This window comes from Canis lupus, chromosome 19, assembly GCF_048164855.1.
Source record: "Canis lupus baileyi chromosome 19, mCanLup2.hap1, whole genome shotgun sequence".
Lineage (NCBI taxonomy): Eukaryota > Metazoa > Chordata > Mammalia > Carnivora > Canidae > Canis > Canis lupus.
The window spans coordinates 4,280,395-4,298,346 of NC_132856.1; the positions used below are offsets into that span (position 1 = coordinate 4,280,395).

The 17,952-nt window shown below is 42.5% G+C and overlaps 1 protein-coding gene across 2 annotated transcripts in view; it reads left to right on the top strand.

Annotated features, from left to right (window-relative positions):
- The window catches only part of RAB7A (RAB7A, member RAS oncogene family), a 71,810-nt gene that overhangs the window by 35,673 nt on the left and 18,185 nt on the right, over positions 1-17,952 (top strand). For both annotated transcript variants that reach the window (XM_072784923.1, XM_072784924.1), the window contains 2 exons: positions 15,106-15,166; positions 16,851-16,977. In XM_072784923.1, coding sequence (XP_072641024.1) covers positions 15,114-15,166; positions 16,851-16,977 — 180 coding nt within the window. In that variant the 5' untranslated portion in view covers positions 15,106-15,113. The remainder of the gene's footprint in view (positions 1-15,105; positions 15,167-16,850; positions 16,978-17,952) is intronic.

Consider the following 17,952-nt stretch of genomic DNA (forward strand, 5'->3'; position numbering starts at 1 on the left):
AGATGTGGTGCTCGATCCCAGGACCTTGACTTCATAACCTGAGCCAAAGGCAGATGCTTAACCAACTGAGCCAGCCAGGGGTCCCACCACCACCCCTTAATGATAATGTATCAGACATTGGTGTCTCTGGTTCTTTTACATCTTCATTCTCATTCTTCAAGGAGCACAAAACGATAAAACTACAACTTTTTACAGATTTAGGAATTCACTATAAAAGGCCCAAGAAGGGCAGATTATTTACCCCAACTTGCACAACTAGTAGGTTTCAAAGCCCTGATTTGAACCAGAGCCTTGCTTGGTTGGTCTGTTATCCCAGTTTGTCTTGCATCTGGATAAGGATCAGATCTGCTTTTCGGGAATAGTATTGAGAACACCCCCTAAGCCATAGCATTCCGACCAACCTTTGTATGACCAGCTGTGGATTATTAAGGAATCCCAACACTCCTCACATTCTTTCCTTAAGAGTATTGCTTTTTGCCTCTGAAGATAAAACAAACACACTTAAAGCTTTGTTAGAAATGTTAGCTGTAGGGGATCCCTGGGTGGCCCTGCGGTTTAGCGCCTGCCTTTGGCCCAGGGCGCTATCCTGGAGTCCTGGGATCAAGTCCTGCGTTGGGCTCCTGGCATGGAGCCTGCTTCTCCCTCCTGTGTCTCTGTCTCTCTCTCTCTCTAGGTCTAAAATAATAAATAAATAAATAAATAAACAAACCAAAAAAGAAATGTTAGCTGTTAAATCTATGATCCTTTTCAAGAAAAGGTAAGATCATGACCGTCATTTAAATATGAAATGAACACATGTCAAAAATTTTGTTTAACACATTGATTGAATAAAGCAGGGGGGAAATGTTACAACCAAAGAATACAAAGAACAGATATAATTGTAGGTCAGTAAAGTGAAAGGAACATGCAAATGAACATAAAACCTGCTCATCCAGAGGGGAAAAGAGAATTCTCCAGCTAGAATTCATTTGCATATCCACAAACAGAGGTTCTCTACAATTTACAGTTGGGTTACAGGCAATGGAAAGCTAGAGTCAACCCAAAAGAAAGTGCTCTAGATTTAGAGTCTAAGTAATGCATAGTTTCCCACTGGAGACATCCCATGCTGCTTTTAAATTCAAGTTTACTTACAGAATATGAGAATCTATAATGTTTTCTCTACTTTCTTTTGTTTCATATATTAAGTACTTGTTTAAAAATGGTTTTGGTGGTGAGGCTTTCTGATTTTAAGCCCCAGTGATTGCATATTAGGCTTAATCTAATCTGTTCATGTATTTTGGAGACATGATATGAAGTAAGATCTTTATTTTAAAGCTGGTGTACTTAGGGACATGTGGGCGGCTCAGTGGTTGAGCATCTCCCTTCAGCTTAAGGCATGATTCTGGGATCAAGTCCCACATTGGGCTCCTCTTGAGGAGTCTACTTCTCCCTCTGCGTGTGTGTGTGTGTGTGTGATGAATAAATAGATAAAATCTTTAAAAAAACTTCAAGCAAGCAAGCAAGCCGGTGTACTTAGAAGCATTTACTACTTTGAGCATCTGTTTTGAGAATTACAGCCACTTCAGCCCTTCAGACAAGTTGTCAGACTTGCAGTATTCCTGCATTCCTAGTATCTGACTTGAAGAAAGAATCAAGGGTTTAGAACCCTGTAGAACCTTAAACATTGGGTAAGAGTTTGCTGCTCTAACTTGTATTTCCCTAGAGGTAACTTGCCTCCTCCCTCCTTCTAATATCAGAGAGAGAGAAATGCTATATAGCTACAGTTTTTTATTCCTTTGATCTATTTTTTTAATGTTTTTATTTATTTATTCATGAGAGGCAGAAAGGGAGAGGCAGGCTCCCCCTGGGAGCCTGATGAACCAATCCTGGAACTCCTGGATCACAACCCGAGCCAAAGGCAGACACCCAACAACTGAGCCACCCAAGCGCACCCTCCTTTGACCTATTAAAAAGAAAATTCAACTGAGTAAACTAAAGATTTTACTGGTTTTATTCAAGAAGTCATGAACCAAAAAAAAAAAAAAAAAAAAAAGAAGTCATGAACCAGGCAGCATCCCATTTAGCAGCGAAGGGAACTCCAAAGAGCTGTACAAAATGAAAAGACTTTTATTGGCAGAAGGGAGTGGGACAGGGAAGTTATATATTAGTAATAACTAATAATAAGTTATTAAATAAGTAACTAGTAATAAGTGGATTTTGTGAGAAGGTCACTTTTCTATGGGAGACAGAGGGGTCTTCAGGCAGATTACCTCACTGGTGTTGACCAGGTAATTCCTGACTGACTGGTTTAAGATTCCATTCTGGAAGAGCCCAGAACTGTAATTACGTCTCAATTTGGTGATGCTGGGCTTAGGATAAGTGACTTCGTTATATGCCTCTTGTCTTGTTTTTTAACAGATCTTATTTTTTGGAGAGGTGGGATTGGTGTGTTGTGGTAAAAAGAACTAGTATTTTTATTGTGTTGTCAAGAGTGAAAGACAAGATAATCAATAATGAAACAAGGAATAGCCGTAAATTGAGATTTGAGATGTTTGAGGACTGTACACATCCTAGTGAAATGCTCTGGAATTTAGACCAGCCCTATACAATAACACTTTCTGTGATAATGGAAATGTTCTATATCTGCACTGTTCAGTATGCTAGATGCCAGCCACAGGTGGGTGTCAAGTGCCTAAAATGTGGCTAGTGTGGCTGAGGAACTATATTTGACCTCATTTAGTTTCATTTAAATAGCCACCTGTGGTTAGTAACGACTGTACAGGACATGTGCCCTGTCCAAGCAGTAGTTGTTTACCAAGCCCTCTGTGGGGTGCACACTGTTGGAATTGGGGATTCAGGGATGGAGGAGAGACTGCCTTCAAGGAGAACTTGCCTTTGTCCCCGTTTGCGTGGGAGGCAGTTATGCAGGAAGGCCCGATTCAGTATGATGAAGGGGGCTCTGAGACCCAGATGCTCTGGAGTTTGGGGAGTGGTGTGCAGGAAGACAGGTTCTCCACATTACCTAGCCGTTACCCCCTCCCAGAGGAGCAAGCTCCTGGTACATGAAGAGGGTAGGACCCTGGGGGAGGAGTGGCAAGCGCACTTGAGATAGAGGGAATATAGGGGTGGAAATGATGCATAATCTGGAGAAATATTTTAAGATTAGACTTGATACCTGCCTCCCATGGTCGTCTGGAGGGCCCATGGCAGGCTGGGCTTTTGTGTGCCCACTCTCTAGTATGTGAATTCATACTCTCAGGTCCTGTGGGCATCCCCGCTGTCTTGACCTCAGACAGCTGTTTTTCATCCTTCTGGTCCAGCTGCTCCTCAGACCTGACCCTTCACGGTCTTGCTCTTTCTCTTTTCAGTCCTTTAACATTTCCCACTAGACTTCCTGGGAACTTCTCTGAAGCTTGTAAGGGATAGAAAACAAGTAAAACATCCTGACCAATTAGTTTTGACACGTTGGACATTCCTCCTTACACATTGTGTGTACAGCTCTTCAGCCTTGCTTTTTAAACTGTTCCAGTATTTCTGCTGGTAGTGTTCTTTCCCTTAAACTCCTGTATTTATACTGCCCTGTGGAATGATTATGTCTTCTTGCCATCAAACAGCACACCTCTAGAAGGCAAGGCCAGCCATCTATTACTGTTCTTTGAACTGCCCTGTGTGTCCAGTGAATGTTGACATTCCCATTTTAGCACAGGCATCTAAACTGAAGTCATAAAATCCTAGCACAAAAAACATTCCTCAGCAGTGAAATTTGAGATACAACTATAGTATATCTTTTTTTCTTTTTTAAATATAGTATATCTATATAAAAAATAGGGATGCCTGGCTGGCTCATTAGTTGAGCATCTGCCTTTAGCTCAGGGTGTGATCCCGCGGTCCTGGGATCAAGTCCCGTATCTGGCTCCCATAGGGAGCCTACTTCTCCCTCTGCCCATGTCTCTCTGCCTCTCTCTGTGTGTGTCTCATGAATAAATAAATAAAATAAAATAAATTTTTTAAAAGATTTGATTGCAAAATTACTCCGGGCCCTCTATTTAGGAAGAAAGGGAGGGGGGGATCCCTGGGTGGTGCAGCGGTTTAGCGCCTGCCTTTGGCCCAGGGCGCGATCCTGGAGACCCGGGATCGAGTCCCACGTCGGGCTCCTGGGATGGAGCCTGCTTCTCCCTCTGCCTGTGTCTCTGCTTCTCTCTCTCTCTATCATAAATAAATAAATAAATTTAAAAAAAAAAAAAAGGAAGAAAGGGGAATATGATAAAATTCAACTGAGCTCATGTTTTTTCCTAGACTTGGAAGTCCCCTTAAGCTGTAACATGAAAGTAGTTGAAATATGAACTTCAGAATCCATGTTCCTGACCAGATCTTTGACTCTGTTAAATCAGTGGCTCTTTTTTTTTTTTTTTTTAAGATTTTATTTATTTATTCATAGGAGAAAGAGAGAGAAAGAGAGAAATCAGTGGCTCTTGAACTTTCCAGAGTACAAACTGGTTCGGCATGGCAAGAAATTCCACAGGCCCTGCCCACTTCTCCCAGCCATCTTTGTCCCAGGTGTGGGCTCCCTCTTAGGGCATTCCACCCTGGGTATGCCCTAAGACATATGACTAAGACAGCTTAGTCATGCCCACAGCATCCATTTGTGTACTGGGTGGTTGTAATGGAAACTAGTGGAAGGAAGCCTTGAGTTTGTCTTGGGTTCTGGGGAGAGGAGGCTAGAGGAGGCTTCCTTCTGAAGGCAGCATTTGACCTGAAAGGGAAAGAAAAAACTTGCTACAGACAAACCCTGGTGCCCTGGAGTAGAGACCTAGATTTAAGGTTTTAGGATTATTCTGAGATACACTTGTGTTGAATGAAGGGCATTGGAGCTTAGCCAGTTGAAGGGTAAGAAAGGTGCTCCAGACCAGGCAAGTGACTTTATTCAAAGGCTAGTTAAAAGTAAAAAGGTGGCTTACCTGCCTGAATGCCTGTTGTACATTTGGAGATAGTGATAGTTCGTACCAACCAGTTGCCAGATTCTTCTTTCCAACCTAATCTTGTTGTATGAGTTTCTAGAACACCAGCATTATCCTGAGCTTGTGACTTGACTCCACAGAAAGGGCTTTTGTCCTTCCCTCTTCCTTCCCATATTGGCAATCTTTCCACTCCTGTGCCACCGCCCAGGATGAGCCGCCTCCTCTCTGGAGCTTTGTATCCCTTCTGGAAGTATATGGCTGTGGCCTCCTACATTCTTCTCCCATTCACTTTGGTGTACCTGCACCAGGTACTAGCACTGTCTGATCATTGGGTTTCCAAACAACTCCAGTTTTCCATCTTTCTCATTTCCTTATAGGAGGAATTTTTGCTACTTTTTTTTTTTTTTTTTTTTTTTTTAAGATTTTACTTATTTATTCATGAAAGACACAGAGAGAAAGAGGCTGAGACACAGGCAGAGGGGGAAGCAGGCTCCATGCAGGAAGCCCGATGAGGGACTTGACCCCGGGACTCCAGGATCACGCACTGGGACGAAGGCAGGCACTAAACCGCTGAGCCACCAAGGGATTCCTGCTACTGTTTTTAACTATGGCTTCAGTTTTAATTTGGGAGCTTTCAAAACATCATTTGAGATGTTATTTTCTTGCCTTTCTTCTGGGCCTAGAATTTTGAGAACATTTTTATTTTTAACTCAGGCAATCTGTTACACCCCGTCCTTTTTCCTCTTTTTTAAAAAAAATTTATTTATTTATTTTTTAATAGGGTATTTTCTGAATTTGCTAACCCTTGGATTATTAAAGTAGCCGTGCTCCAACTCCCATCCCCAAAGGACACACTGAACATCCTTTAACTGTCCCATAAGTAACACTAAGTTATCTTAATCTTTATGCTTACCCAGATGAGATGATACAGGTAAGATGCTTAGCTTGGAGACAAGCACACAGTAAGTTTTCAAGAGGTGCACTTAGTAATGTTTGATTGTAGGCTTTCACGTAGCTAGTCTTCCTTCACTTGTTACCAGTGCTTCCCATGCCCATCAAGCACACCTACCTTCTACAACCAGTATAACTTATTTCCTTTCATCTCCTGGCTTAGAGCTGCTGCTGAGAATTGTTTTTATTTACCTTTATGACCTTTTATGGTTCTCTCCTGCTACTCTAGAACCCTTCTACAGTGCCAGTGCCTTTTAGCCATTGACATTGGGATTGGCTGGGTGTTATTATTGGTTGAAAATTCTGCTCTTGGGGAGCCTAGCTGGCTCAGACAGTAGAGCATATGACTCTTGATCTTGGGATCATGAATTTGGGGGTAGTTTACTTAAAAAGATTCTGCTCTTGTTCAAACTTCTCTTTCCATCCTTTAAAAAAAAAAAGATTTATTTATTCATGACAGAGAGAGAGAGAGAGAGGGGCAGAGACATAGGCAGAGGGAGAAGCATGCTACATGCAGGGAGCCCGACATGGGACTTGATCCCAGGTTCTCCAGGATCACACCCTGGGCTGAAGGTGACGCTAAACTGCTGGGCCACCAAGGCTGCCCTCTTTCCATCTTAAGCTGCTCTGTTGTGGAAATCCAAATTCATACTGTGCTTCTCCCTTTTTCTCTCAAATTGATCTTAAAACAAGTAACTTCTGGGGTGCCTCGCTAGTTCAGTCAGTAGGTTATGTGCCTTGATCTCAGGGTCAGGTCTCAAATTCCATGTTGGGCCGGGAGCCTACTCCAAAAAAAAGTTACTTCTGGGGCACCTGCGTGGCTCATTAGGTTAAGCATCTGCCTTCAGCTCAGGTCACGATCTCAGGGGTCCTGGGATTGAGCCCTGAGACAGGCTTCCTGCTCAGTGGGGGAGTCTGCTTCTCCCTCTGTCCTTCCCCCTAATTCTTTCTCCTCTCTCCCTTTTTTAAAAAAAGTTACTTATCAAAGTCATAACATAGTTCTTTATTTAGGCTTCATTTTTAGAAGGTATGTACTAGATGTTTCTAACCTAAGATTTCTATCATGACAAAACTAACAGTCTTCTTGCCCTCAAACCAAAGGCTGATTATCACAGATAACCAGAGATGATTATCAAGCCAGAATCTGGGATACATTGCCATAAAAGTTTGTCACAGTATTTTTATTAATGAAAATAAATGTATACATTCTTGATTTTCCTATAGACATTCCAATTTGTTAAAAATGTGAATTGCATTTACAGTTTTTTAAATTGAATTTTATTTATTTATTTATTCATGAGAGACACACAGAGGAGGAGGTAGAGACACAGGCAGAGGGAGAAGCAGGCTCCATGCAGGGAGCCTGACGCAGGACTCGATCCCGGGTCTCCAGAATCATATCCCGGGCTGAAGGTGGCACCAAACCCCTGAGCCACTGAGGCTGCCCCTACAGTTTTTATTATGGAAAAGTTTCAAATATGTGCAAAAGTAGTGTGAACCCCCATGTACCCATTGCTCAGCCTGTTAATAGCTCATGCCCATCTTCTTTTGGCTGTGCACTCCATCTCACCCTGTGGATACAGCAGACATTACTGTTGAGGTTGGCAACCAGCACAGTCATACTCTGTGATTTCAAATTCCTTTCCAGTCCCTTCCCTCCTCTGTTTCCCCTGAGCCACGTAGGAGCCCCTGCTGGTCTTCTTTAATAGTAGGGTACAGAGCACAGAGTCTTGGAAGAAAATGGATTGGAGAGGTTTCATTCTGGTTAAAGTTTAGAATGGTACTTTAGAACCTGCTCAGAAGCCTACAGCTCCAGGTGGTTTGGTGGCTTAGTTGGTTAAGTGTCTGCCTTCTGCTCAGATCATGATCCCAGAGTCCTGGGATCAAGCCCGGCACTGGGGCTTAATTCTCCCTCTCCTTCTCCCTCTGCCTGCAGCTCTGCTTGTGCTCACTCATTCTCTCTGTCAAATAAATAAAATCTTAAAAAGAAAAAAAAAAGCCTACAACTTCTAAAATCTGTGTCCCCATGATACTTTCTTCTCAATACTGTATTTAGACTATGCAGTGAATCACTTTATAGTAGGTAAAATAGACAAAGACCATCAGACAACTGAAAGATACCTGGTTGAAATGTTTGACCTCTGCTTATCTAGGAGTTGCAGATGGAACCAGTTGACTCTCTCTTCTAGCTATGTGATTAACAATGATTTGTGCTAATGATAGCTGGGGTATGGCAAAATGGAAATACTAGTTCACTGCTGGTGTGGGTGTTAATAAAAGCTGTTCTGGAAAATAATTTGTCAGTATATTTCAAGGGCTTTTAAAATATTCATACTACTTTGCTGAATGATAACACATTTATGTTTGTGTCTGATGAGATATGCTGACAGATTATATGCATAGGTTCATCTCATAATTAAAAATAACTGCATGCTTAATAATGGGATTATCAATATGCTGAAATATCATGCCACCTTAATAACACCGGAGGATATTTAATATAGTAAAAACAGGATGCACCAGTATAGTCTCAACCATTTGAAGGAAAACTAGAAAGACTTCTACCGTGCTGTTTCAGTATTGATTGTTTCAAGGAGTTGGAATTTTGGGTCCTTGGTCCTTTTTGTCTTTGCTTCACTCTTTTATATGCCTTTGAATTTTCTATAATTAATACTTTAATTGGGGGGTGGAAGAGAGGGTAGCAGAAAAGCCAACTGTCTGATTAGGATCTAGCTAGCTGTTAGAGGTAGGCAACTAACTTGGCAACACCAAGCAAATAAAACTGTTAATGGGCTCTAGAAAACCAGTTGGTTTCACTGTCCCAGCCTTGTTGGACATCTAACGTTTCTGCCATCACTGTGTCAGACACACATGTAAATCAGAACAGCAATTATGGGGCCTCAGATCAGTGGTTTCCAGACCCAGTGTGTGTGCCTCAGTTGCCAGTGGGAACTTTTCAGAATGCCCTGATGAGGATTGTTCTCCAGCTTTGGTGAACCAGAATCCTCTTGCAGTGAGAGCTGGTATTGCAGAGTGGCATGATGGTGGAGTATTGGGGCCTGGGCTGACATATCTGATAATTCCAGCTCTGCCACTCAGTTGCTGTGTGATCTTGGATATGATACAACACCTGGTTCACTTTTATTCCCTGTGTTTTACACTGTTGATGGCTTTGCAACGCTTTGCTCAGCTCCTTGATACTGCAACTCCCTAAAGTCTCACCTCTACTTGAGCACAGTCATCATGAGTTTGTGATCACCATGCAAAATTGCATTGGCCAGACTTTGTAGTGGCCCCATGACCGCCAACTTCTACCGCTTCCCTGCTCCTTCTGTTTTTCCCATACCCATTCTTTGTTCTTGCTGCCCTCCCCTTGACCATTCTCGATTGAGCCCTTTCTGACTCATTGACCCTGCCCAGCCTAGACCCTTGGAAAGTATTTTCCTGACCTTTAGAAGATAACGTATATAAATGGATTAATGGATGTTATCAGAAATGTTAAAAGGGGTTAGGGACCTCATACAACTTTTTTTCCTCTTTGCCTCCTTGGTTTCTCCTGTGGTCTCCAGTGGTCTCTGCGTTAGAAACTGTTTTCCAGTTAAAAATTGCTAGTTTGTAGTTGTGCATGCTCTACCACCTGAGCCAGCCCTGTTGCCTAAATTTGTAGGATTTCAAAAAGTAATTTCAGTCCTCAGAAATCCATGAAGGTGCTGATGGAAATCAGTAACAAAAGAAATTGCTAGGGGCACCTGGGTAGCTCTGTTAAGTGGCTGATTTTTTTTTTTTTTAAGATTTTATTTATTCGTGAGAGACACAGAGAGGGACAGAGAGACAGAGACACAGGCAGAGGGAGAAGCAGGCTCCCTATAGGGAGCCTGACCTGGCACTCGATCCCTGGACTCCAGGATCATGCCCTGGGCCGAAGGCAGGCGCTAACTGAGCCACCTGGGCTGCACAAGTGGCCGATTTTTTATTTCAGCCCAGGTCATGATCTCAGGGTTGTGTGAGCCCAACGTCAGGCTCTACACTCAGCGAGGAGTCTGCTTGCCCCTCTCCCTCTGCTCCTCCTCCCAAATAAAGTCTTAAAAAAGAAGAAGAAGAAACTGCTAGTGGAGATTTTAAAGCCATTGCAGCCTGGGCAGCTTCTTATAGGAAAAGTACTCAGGTTTTGTTATGGTTTTTTTCTTAGCTCTTTTGTAGAAACAAGTGTCCCATTCTTGGTCCTGGAGATCAGTAAGTACAAAAACATAGCTCTTAACTTTGCCAGTTTAAAGCCATCAACGTCCTGGTGAAACCACATGTTGGTTTCTTCACATCCACTGTTGAGTGCCATTTGCAACAAACCTTGAATTTTCGATAGGCCCTAAGTGAAGATGAAAATCCTCATTCATGTGTAATTCATCTTTCATGATGAATAAGGACTATTTTTGTAGTGAGGAAACGTATTTGAAAAATCAGCATATTAACATTTTCCTCCAAAATTGAGGCCTTTTCAGTTTAAAGGTAACATGTTCTTCCAAAGGTCACAATAAGCTAGTATAAAGAAAACTAAGCTATTTGTAATTCTGTCCCCCAGGAAGAACCTGCTAAAGTTCTGTGTATTCCTTTCAACTTTTACATTTACATCTTTACTCCTTTGGGAATCTGTTTTGGAGCATGCATTGTAGAGATCTTAATTCTCATCAGAATTTTTCTGGCTGCCTTCTCTTAGTGAATTCTTTTTTATCCTTTTGCTACTGAATTTTATAATGCCGTATTTGCCCAAATTATTCATTTCTGGGTTATTTTTCTTTTTAGTCCTATTCCAGCCCCATACTTTTAATACTCTATTTTTCTAACATACTTTCCCAAGACTATGAAGGCAAGTCCGCTGTCCTATCATTATTATTTTGGGGGAGGATTGAGAGGGACTCGTGTATTTTTATGAATAAAAATCCTTGGGATTGTTTCAGTATGGGAGAATTTACATCTCTCATTAAAGCTTCCTATTGGAAATATTTCTTCAGTTACTCAGATTTCCTTTGTTTCAGTAAGATTGTCATTATTTAAGTGCTATACTGCTGTTAATCACTGCAACAGCGGTTATAGTATAAATTTGGAGGGACACCTGGGTGGCTCAGAGGTTGACTGTCTGCCTTTGGCTCAGGAAGTGATCCCAGGGTCCCGGGATCGAGTCCCACATCCAGCTCCCTGCAGGGAGCCTGCTTCTCCCTCTGCCTGTGTCTCTGCCTCTCTCTCTCTCTGTGTCCCTCATGAATAAATAAAATTTTAAAATAAATAAATAAATTTGGAAAATCCTTTAGGAAAGCGAATTAAAGTCATGAAAATGTTTATACTTTTGATTCAGTAACCCCATTCATGAACAAAATCTGTAAGTTAAGTTTAACAAAACCCTTTGGCCAGTGTGAAAATTTGGCCTGTGGCTAACTTTGTTCCTAGGGAACCTGATAAAGGCAGACTATCACTTCTGTTGCTGTGCACTGTGGCTTATAGTAAAATGTCTCCTGGTTGGTAATTGCATCTGGACAGGGAGAGGCTGTGAGTACCCAATAGACCCCCATGCTTGGGCTTCCCAGAGCACGGTGGCTCTTGTGCTGGATATGCCCCTCACAAGGAGCCAAAGGAGCTATTAAAAGAGATGATTGGCTCCTCAGCAATGTGGGTATTAAGTCAGGGGTTGAACCCACACTGTCTCCCTGTATCTGAGCCTTCTTCTGTGTAGACTGCTACAAGAACAGCCAGCAGCTGTGTTCCTATCCCAGTCCTCCTTCTTGACAAGTGCCAGGTATGCCCTGTGATATGCTTGTGAGTCTAAGAACATCATCCCCACCACATGGCTGTTCCTGTGTCCCAAGGAAATGATCCTACAAACAAGTTCAAAGATATTCTTTATAGCATGACTTTCCCCAGATTTTTGGTATATTAAGTAAAAGGCAGGAATGGCTATTTATTTATTTTTAATATTTTATTTATTCATGAGAGAGACAGAGACACAAGGCAGAGGGAGAAGCAGGCTTCCTGCACGGAGCCTGATGCCAGACTCATCCCTGGACCCCAGGATCATGCCCTGAGCCAAAGGCAAACGCTCAGTCACTGAGCCACCCAGGCACCCCAGGAACGGCTATTTAAACACTTAATTCACTCAAAGAAATATGAGGCGTTAAGACTATAACAGAAGCAAGTACTAGCAACAAGGATAAAGAATAATACAGAAGGAACAGAATATAGATTGTGTGCTGGGCATATGTGCCTGCTCTAGTGAGCACTTAAGAACCTTTTGGGCTGTGTCAGGTGTTTCTGGGATCTTTATGACTGAGATTTGCAGATGAGGAAAGAACTTAGGACTCTCCTGCCCTAGAGAGTCAGTCTGCCTGACAAGGTGAGTTGTGTTTGTTTTTTAAATAAAAATAATAATAAATTATAAAATATTTTGTTAAATATTGTTTACAGTATTAAAGAGATACGAAGCAATACTTGGTACACCAGTGAGGTTTACTAAACCAAGTAATGGAGACCTCTTTTCACGTTCTCAAAATCAGTGACTTTCCTAAATATCCTTCAAGAATTTTTTTGTAAAGCTTCTCATCTTTTTTCATCCTTTTCCTTAAGTTGCCCTTCTTTAAGTTTGAAACTATCCTGTCATAATCTGATCTCCAACCCAAAATGTGGACCAGAACTTGGGGTGAGATTCTTTAACGTTGGTCAAGGCAGTCTCTGGGGAGGAAGGTAGGGCTGGTAGGGCTCCTTAGATAACAGGTGATTTGAGGGTATAACTCTCACTGTGGATGGGGGAAAAAAAAACTAGGTATGATGCAAGACTAAAGGAAATGGAATTTACAACAAACTCAGCTCATCCTATATTGCTCCCTGACACACCAATGGGAACTTTATAGACTGATCCTGGTGGGCAGAGAGTTGGTGTCTTCAGTAGACCTACCAGAGAAATGAGACTTTGGGCAGTGACACAGCATAACCCTTGGGTGTGATGTGGGGGCTGGTTTAAGTGCCTGGTAGTCTGTCTTCTGGTCTCGCTCCCACTTCCAAAGTGTTTGAGAAGCTTTTGGAAAGCTCCACCTTCAGGAGCATAGGGCTCATTATCTAATCCTTCCCTGTGGGGCAGTAGTCAGTTGTAATATTTCCTTTCAGTTTGTGGTCTTTGGTGCAATCCCACCTGTTGAAAGAGAACAGTTGACAGCGAGGCATCTGGAAATGAGGGAGCGTAGCTTAATTGCCTTGCATGGACTCTTGATTTACTGGTTCTCTCAATGCCTTCTGAAGTCCATGTTCTGTTTTTATTCTCTCTGTATTTGACACACATTAAAATGATAGCAGCCAGTACTCACTGAGCACTTACTACATTCTAGTGACTGTCCTGAGCATTTTAGTCCCTCAGGCCTCACAGCATCCTTAGGACCTGATAGCCATTACCTGTATATCCCTAGCTCAACACAGTGGTTACATGACTTGCCTCAGATCACAGCTAATAATGAGTAGCATAGCCAGAGTAAAAATCTAGTGGTCCAGGATCAGTATTTGCATGCTTAAGTCTCACTCACTATAGCCAGTATGATCAGCCTCAGCCTTCTAGAAGCTAGGTGGTTAAAAATGAGACTAAAAAGTAGCTTTTCTGAAATGGAGTTTTGACAGCATTGTTCCCCCAAACTGAAGAAGAATAACAACAGGCTTTACTGAACCCACTTCCTTACCTGCCTTTTTTATATGTAAACACATTTCCTCCAGCTCCACTGAAGGCAGGAGGTTGATGTTGACCCTTGCCTGGGTCCTTGTAGTCTCCTGCCCTGGCATTTTCACTGTCTGCTGAGGATAATGGGCCAGAGCTAAGGTTTCTCAGGTGTAGGTATCAGTCTCGATTCAGTCTTGAATTCCTGATTATAGAGAAGAATGCAGGCCTTCTGCTGGGGATTCCAGCTGTCTGAGGAGTGATCCTCCAGCAGTCTTAGGTAAGTTGCTAACATTGGAGTCCGGAATATAGGACTCCTGCTTTTCTGAAACTCAGAATCAGGTTCAGGAGACCAAGGGATAATTAAGACAGGAACCCTGCCTTAGTAAGTAAATAGGGGCAGATTTCTGGAATAGAGATAAGCAAAAATGAGGCATCTTACATATTGTCTAGCCAGGCTGCCTGAAAGGTTCTTTTCTTTTCTTTTCTTTTCTTTTCTTTTCTTTTCTTTTCTTTTCTTTTCTTTTCTTTTCTTCTTTCTTTTTTTTTTTGATTTTTTTTTATTTATTCATGAGAGGCACACACAGAGAGCGAGGCAGAAACACAGGCAGAGGGAGAAGCAAGCTCCATGCAGAGAGCCCAATGTGGGACTCGATCCCCCATCTCCAGGATCAGGCCCCGGGCTGAAGGCAGCCCTAAACCACTGAGCCACCTGGGCTGCCCTGAAAGGTTTTCTAGAAAAGGGTGATCTCAAGAGCTGCAGGTCAACAAGTATTGTTCTCACACCAACCCCAATTTTTTTTTAATTTTTTTTTTTTTTTTTTTTTTTTTATGATAGAGAGAGAGAGGCAGAGACACAGGCAGAGGGAGAAGCAGGCTCCATGCACCGGGAGCCCGATGTGGGATTCGATCCCGGGTCTCCAGGATCGTGCCCTGGGCCAAAGGCAGGCGCCAAACCGCTGTGCCCCCAGGGATCCCCCAACCCCAATATTTGATAATTGTTCTCTACTTGGCACTGGAGATGCAGTGGGGAATAAAACTGTCTTGGTGGAAGTTGTTGGAGAAGGGAGAAAACAAATTAATAGATTTGGATGTCAAGTAGTGGTAAGTGCTCTGAAGAAAAAAAGTAAGGCAATGTAAAGGGTTAGAGAGCAGATGGGGAGAGGGTGTGCCACTTTAGATAAAGTGATCATGTCTCTGAGGAAGTGCTATGTGAGCAGAGACTTGAATGAAGCAGGGCCTAGTTGTTAAATTGAACATTAATCCACAGTGATCCAGCAACATCTGAGAGGGAGAATCCATCCTTTTAGACTGCTCCAAGGGGCAGGATGACCCTGCCTCTCATGATTTTGCCCAGCTTGTGTCCAAAGTTCTAAGATTGATTCTGCTTTCTGTCTGGTCCCCCTGGGTGGCAGGGAAATAGCTAAATGGGAAGGCTTAGTGCTCCTGGGGCTGTGTTGATGCTTGTACAGAGGGATGAGGTTTGCCTGGGTATTTCTGTCACGCTCACAAGTACTTTCTCCTTTCTCCTTTTAGTTTGAAGGATGACCTCTAGGAAGAAAGTGTTGCTGAAGGTTATCATCCTGGGAGATTCTGGGTAAGTTTGAAGTAACAGATTGGTTTGGATTAAATGTGACTTTGAAGCCATGCCCTCCCTGCTCACATTTGCCACTTCTCTAATAGTAGTGGCAGTAGGGTTCTAGGTCTCTTGCCATTTCCAGCACAGCAGATTTTTTTTTTTTAAGCACAGCAGAAATTTTAATGATCTCTTAGCCTGTAATCCTTGGTTCCCTGGTCTTTGGCATGATTTAGGGGAAGGAGTAGCCATTTAAACTCAAGAACGGTTTCACTGGAATCTCTTTTTTCTGAGCTGATTAGACAAGGGAGTTCTGTTCATGTGTAGATTTGTTGCCACTGACCTCATGCCTACCAGTTGTGGGTTTGGAGTCTGGATACAGCTGTGCAGTATCTTCCCACTACTGGGTCTGATTTGGGGTGTATCTGAAAGAACCTGCGACTGGAAAACTGGGTTCTGATCCTAGATCTGCCACTAATTAAGTGACTAACTCTTCAGTAGCTGTTAACGATTCTGTGGGAGGCTTTTCAGACTCAGCATCTGATGTGACCTGGAAACCTTAGACCAACTAGAAGCTATGTATTTTTTTTAAATGATGATGATGATGATGATGATGATGATGATAAATCCAGGTGTGCCTCCTTACACGAAAGTTCCCTGCCCTTTAAGAAGGCAGTGATTTTTCTACCCTGTCTGGCTTTTCTGATTGCCCTGAGGAGCTTTTCAAAAGTAAGCATTTTTCCAGACCATTGTGTTGGGCCTCATTGGCAGTACTTAAATACATATATCTCTCTGTCTCCCTCCTCCCTCCTTCCTGGTGACCACTGTGCTGTCAGGAATGAAAGGTACTGTTTTAGGCCCAAACTTGCATGGGAAAAATCACCGGGCCTTTATTTGATTAGAGACCTCCTGACCTCTCCCCTGAAAATTCAGACCCAGGTGACCTGGATTGGAGAACACTGCCTTAAGCCATAACTTACTTCCAGGTCCTCTGCCTATGAAGATGAATATGTTCCTTAGAGGGAAAGGAAGGTGATCCTGTTGACTTGGAAGAAGACTTTTATGTTATCTTCAGCCTGCCCTAACTAATCTCATCACCAAAAAAATCCACACATTGTCTCTTACTGAGTTTTCTTACTGAAAAACTTCCCTGGAGGAGCTTACTCTGAGGTAGATTCTGATTTGGTGGGAATATTGATGCTTTCCTCACTTCAGATTTTAATCTTTGAAGTAGCAGGTGGCTGACTGGCATATATGTCTGCTCATAGCCAGTGACTTTCTCCTGCTATTACTTTCTTGGACTGAATATCAGCCCCTAAATGGAGAGACACCCAGGACAGCAGAGATATTTTTAGAATGGTGGCAGGATCTTATTGCTGTAGCTTCTTTTAGAAAGAGAGTATTTGCTGACATCTTTCTGGAAGGAAAAAAATAATACTAAGTTCTACCATCTGAGTTACTTGTACCAAAACTTAAGAGCAGCTTTTCAACATCTGATCCACATCTATAGCCCGTACTTTTGTTCCAGGAGAAAATAAAACCTCGAATGAGTAACACTGAGCAGTTTGCTGGCACTATCCTCTGTTGTGATTACAGTTGCTTGTTATCTTTTAAGCTGGCAAGTATCTTCAGAGCTGCAAATATCAGAATCATTTTTCTGCCCCTTCTAACTTGACCTATACTTGTGGTTTTTCTCCAATTTCAGAGTTGGTAAGACATCACTCATGAACCAGTATGTGAACAAGAAATTCAGTAATCAGTACAAAGCTACAATAGGAGCAGACTTTCTGACAAAGGAGGTGATGGTGGATGACAGACTAGTTACAATGCAGGTAAGCACACATCTCAACTTTGTCACCCAAGCCTTGTTCATTCAGTCTGAACTCTTTTGTTCATGCCTAGGCATTTTCCCACCCCATTCCTCATTTCCCACTACTATATTCATGGATAATTGGTCGCAGGTAGGATGGCCAGATACAAATACAGGACATCAGGTATGACCCAGGCATTGCATGAGACATACTAGAAATTTTTCATTGGTTTTCCAAAGTTCAAATTTAATTGGAGTTCCTGTTTTTTTGTTGGTTTGGTTTGTGTTTTTTGTTTTTGCTGAATTTGATAACATACAGGCCCAAACTTTTGTCTCCAAAATGTTTAACTCATTCCTTTCTCTTAATATCCCCACATGGGGGACGCCTGGGTGGCTCAGCAGTTGAGTGTCTGACTTTGGCTCAGAGCATGATCCCGGGGTCTGGGATCAAGTCTCGAATCAGGCTCCCCTTGGGGAGCCTGCCTCTCTCTCTGTCTGTGTCTCTGGGTGCTCCCCCCCCGCCCATGTCTCATGAATAAAGAAATAAAATCTTAAAAACAAAAATCGCCGCATAGTATTTTAGGTCAGAATATCTTTGGGTCTCTCCTAGATTCTTATAGTAGCTGTTAATGTAGTTTCCCTGTTTTTCTGACTTTTAATCTGTCCTATCTATAGCCACCAACTTTGTATTTCTGTTAAGTCAGCCTGGCTTTTTTGTGTATCACCTTACTTTAATCTTTCAGGGGGTTTCCCTTGCAACAGTTAGGATAAAATACACATTCCTTAATATGACCTTTTGAAAGTCTTTGCATTCTGACTACAAACTATTCTTCACTTTTTGTCTTTTTCCAGTCCTTCCAAACCATGTGCTGCTTTTAACAAGCTGTCGTTGCACCTGTCTGCCTCCATCCCAACCCCTTTGTCCCATCTCCATCCCAACCCCTTTGTCCCATCTCCATCCATCCTGAAAAGTCTCCAACTTTTAGCCTAGGTGTTG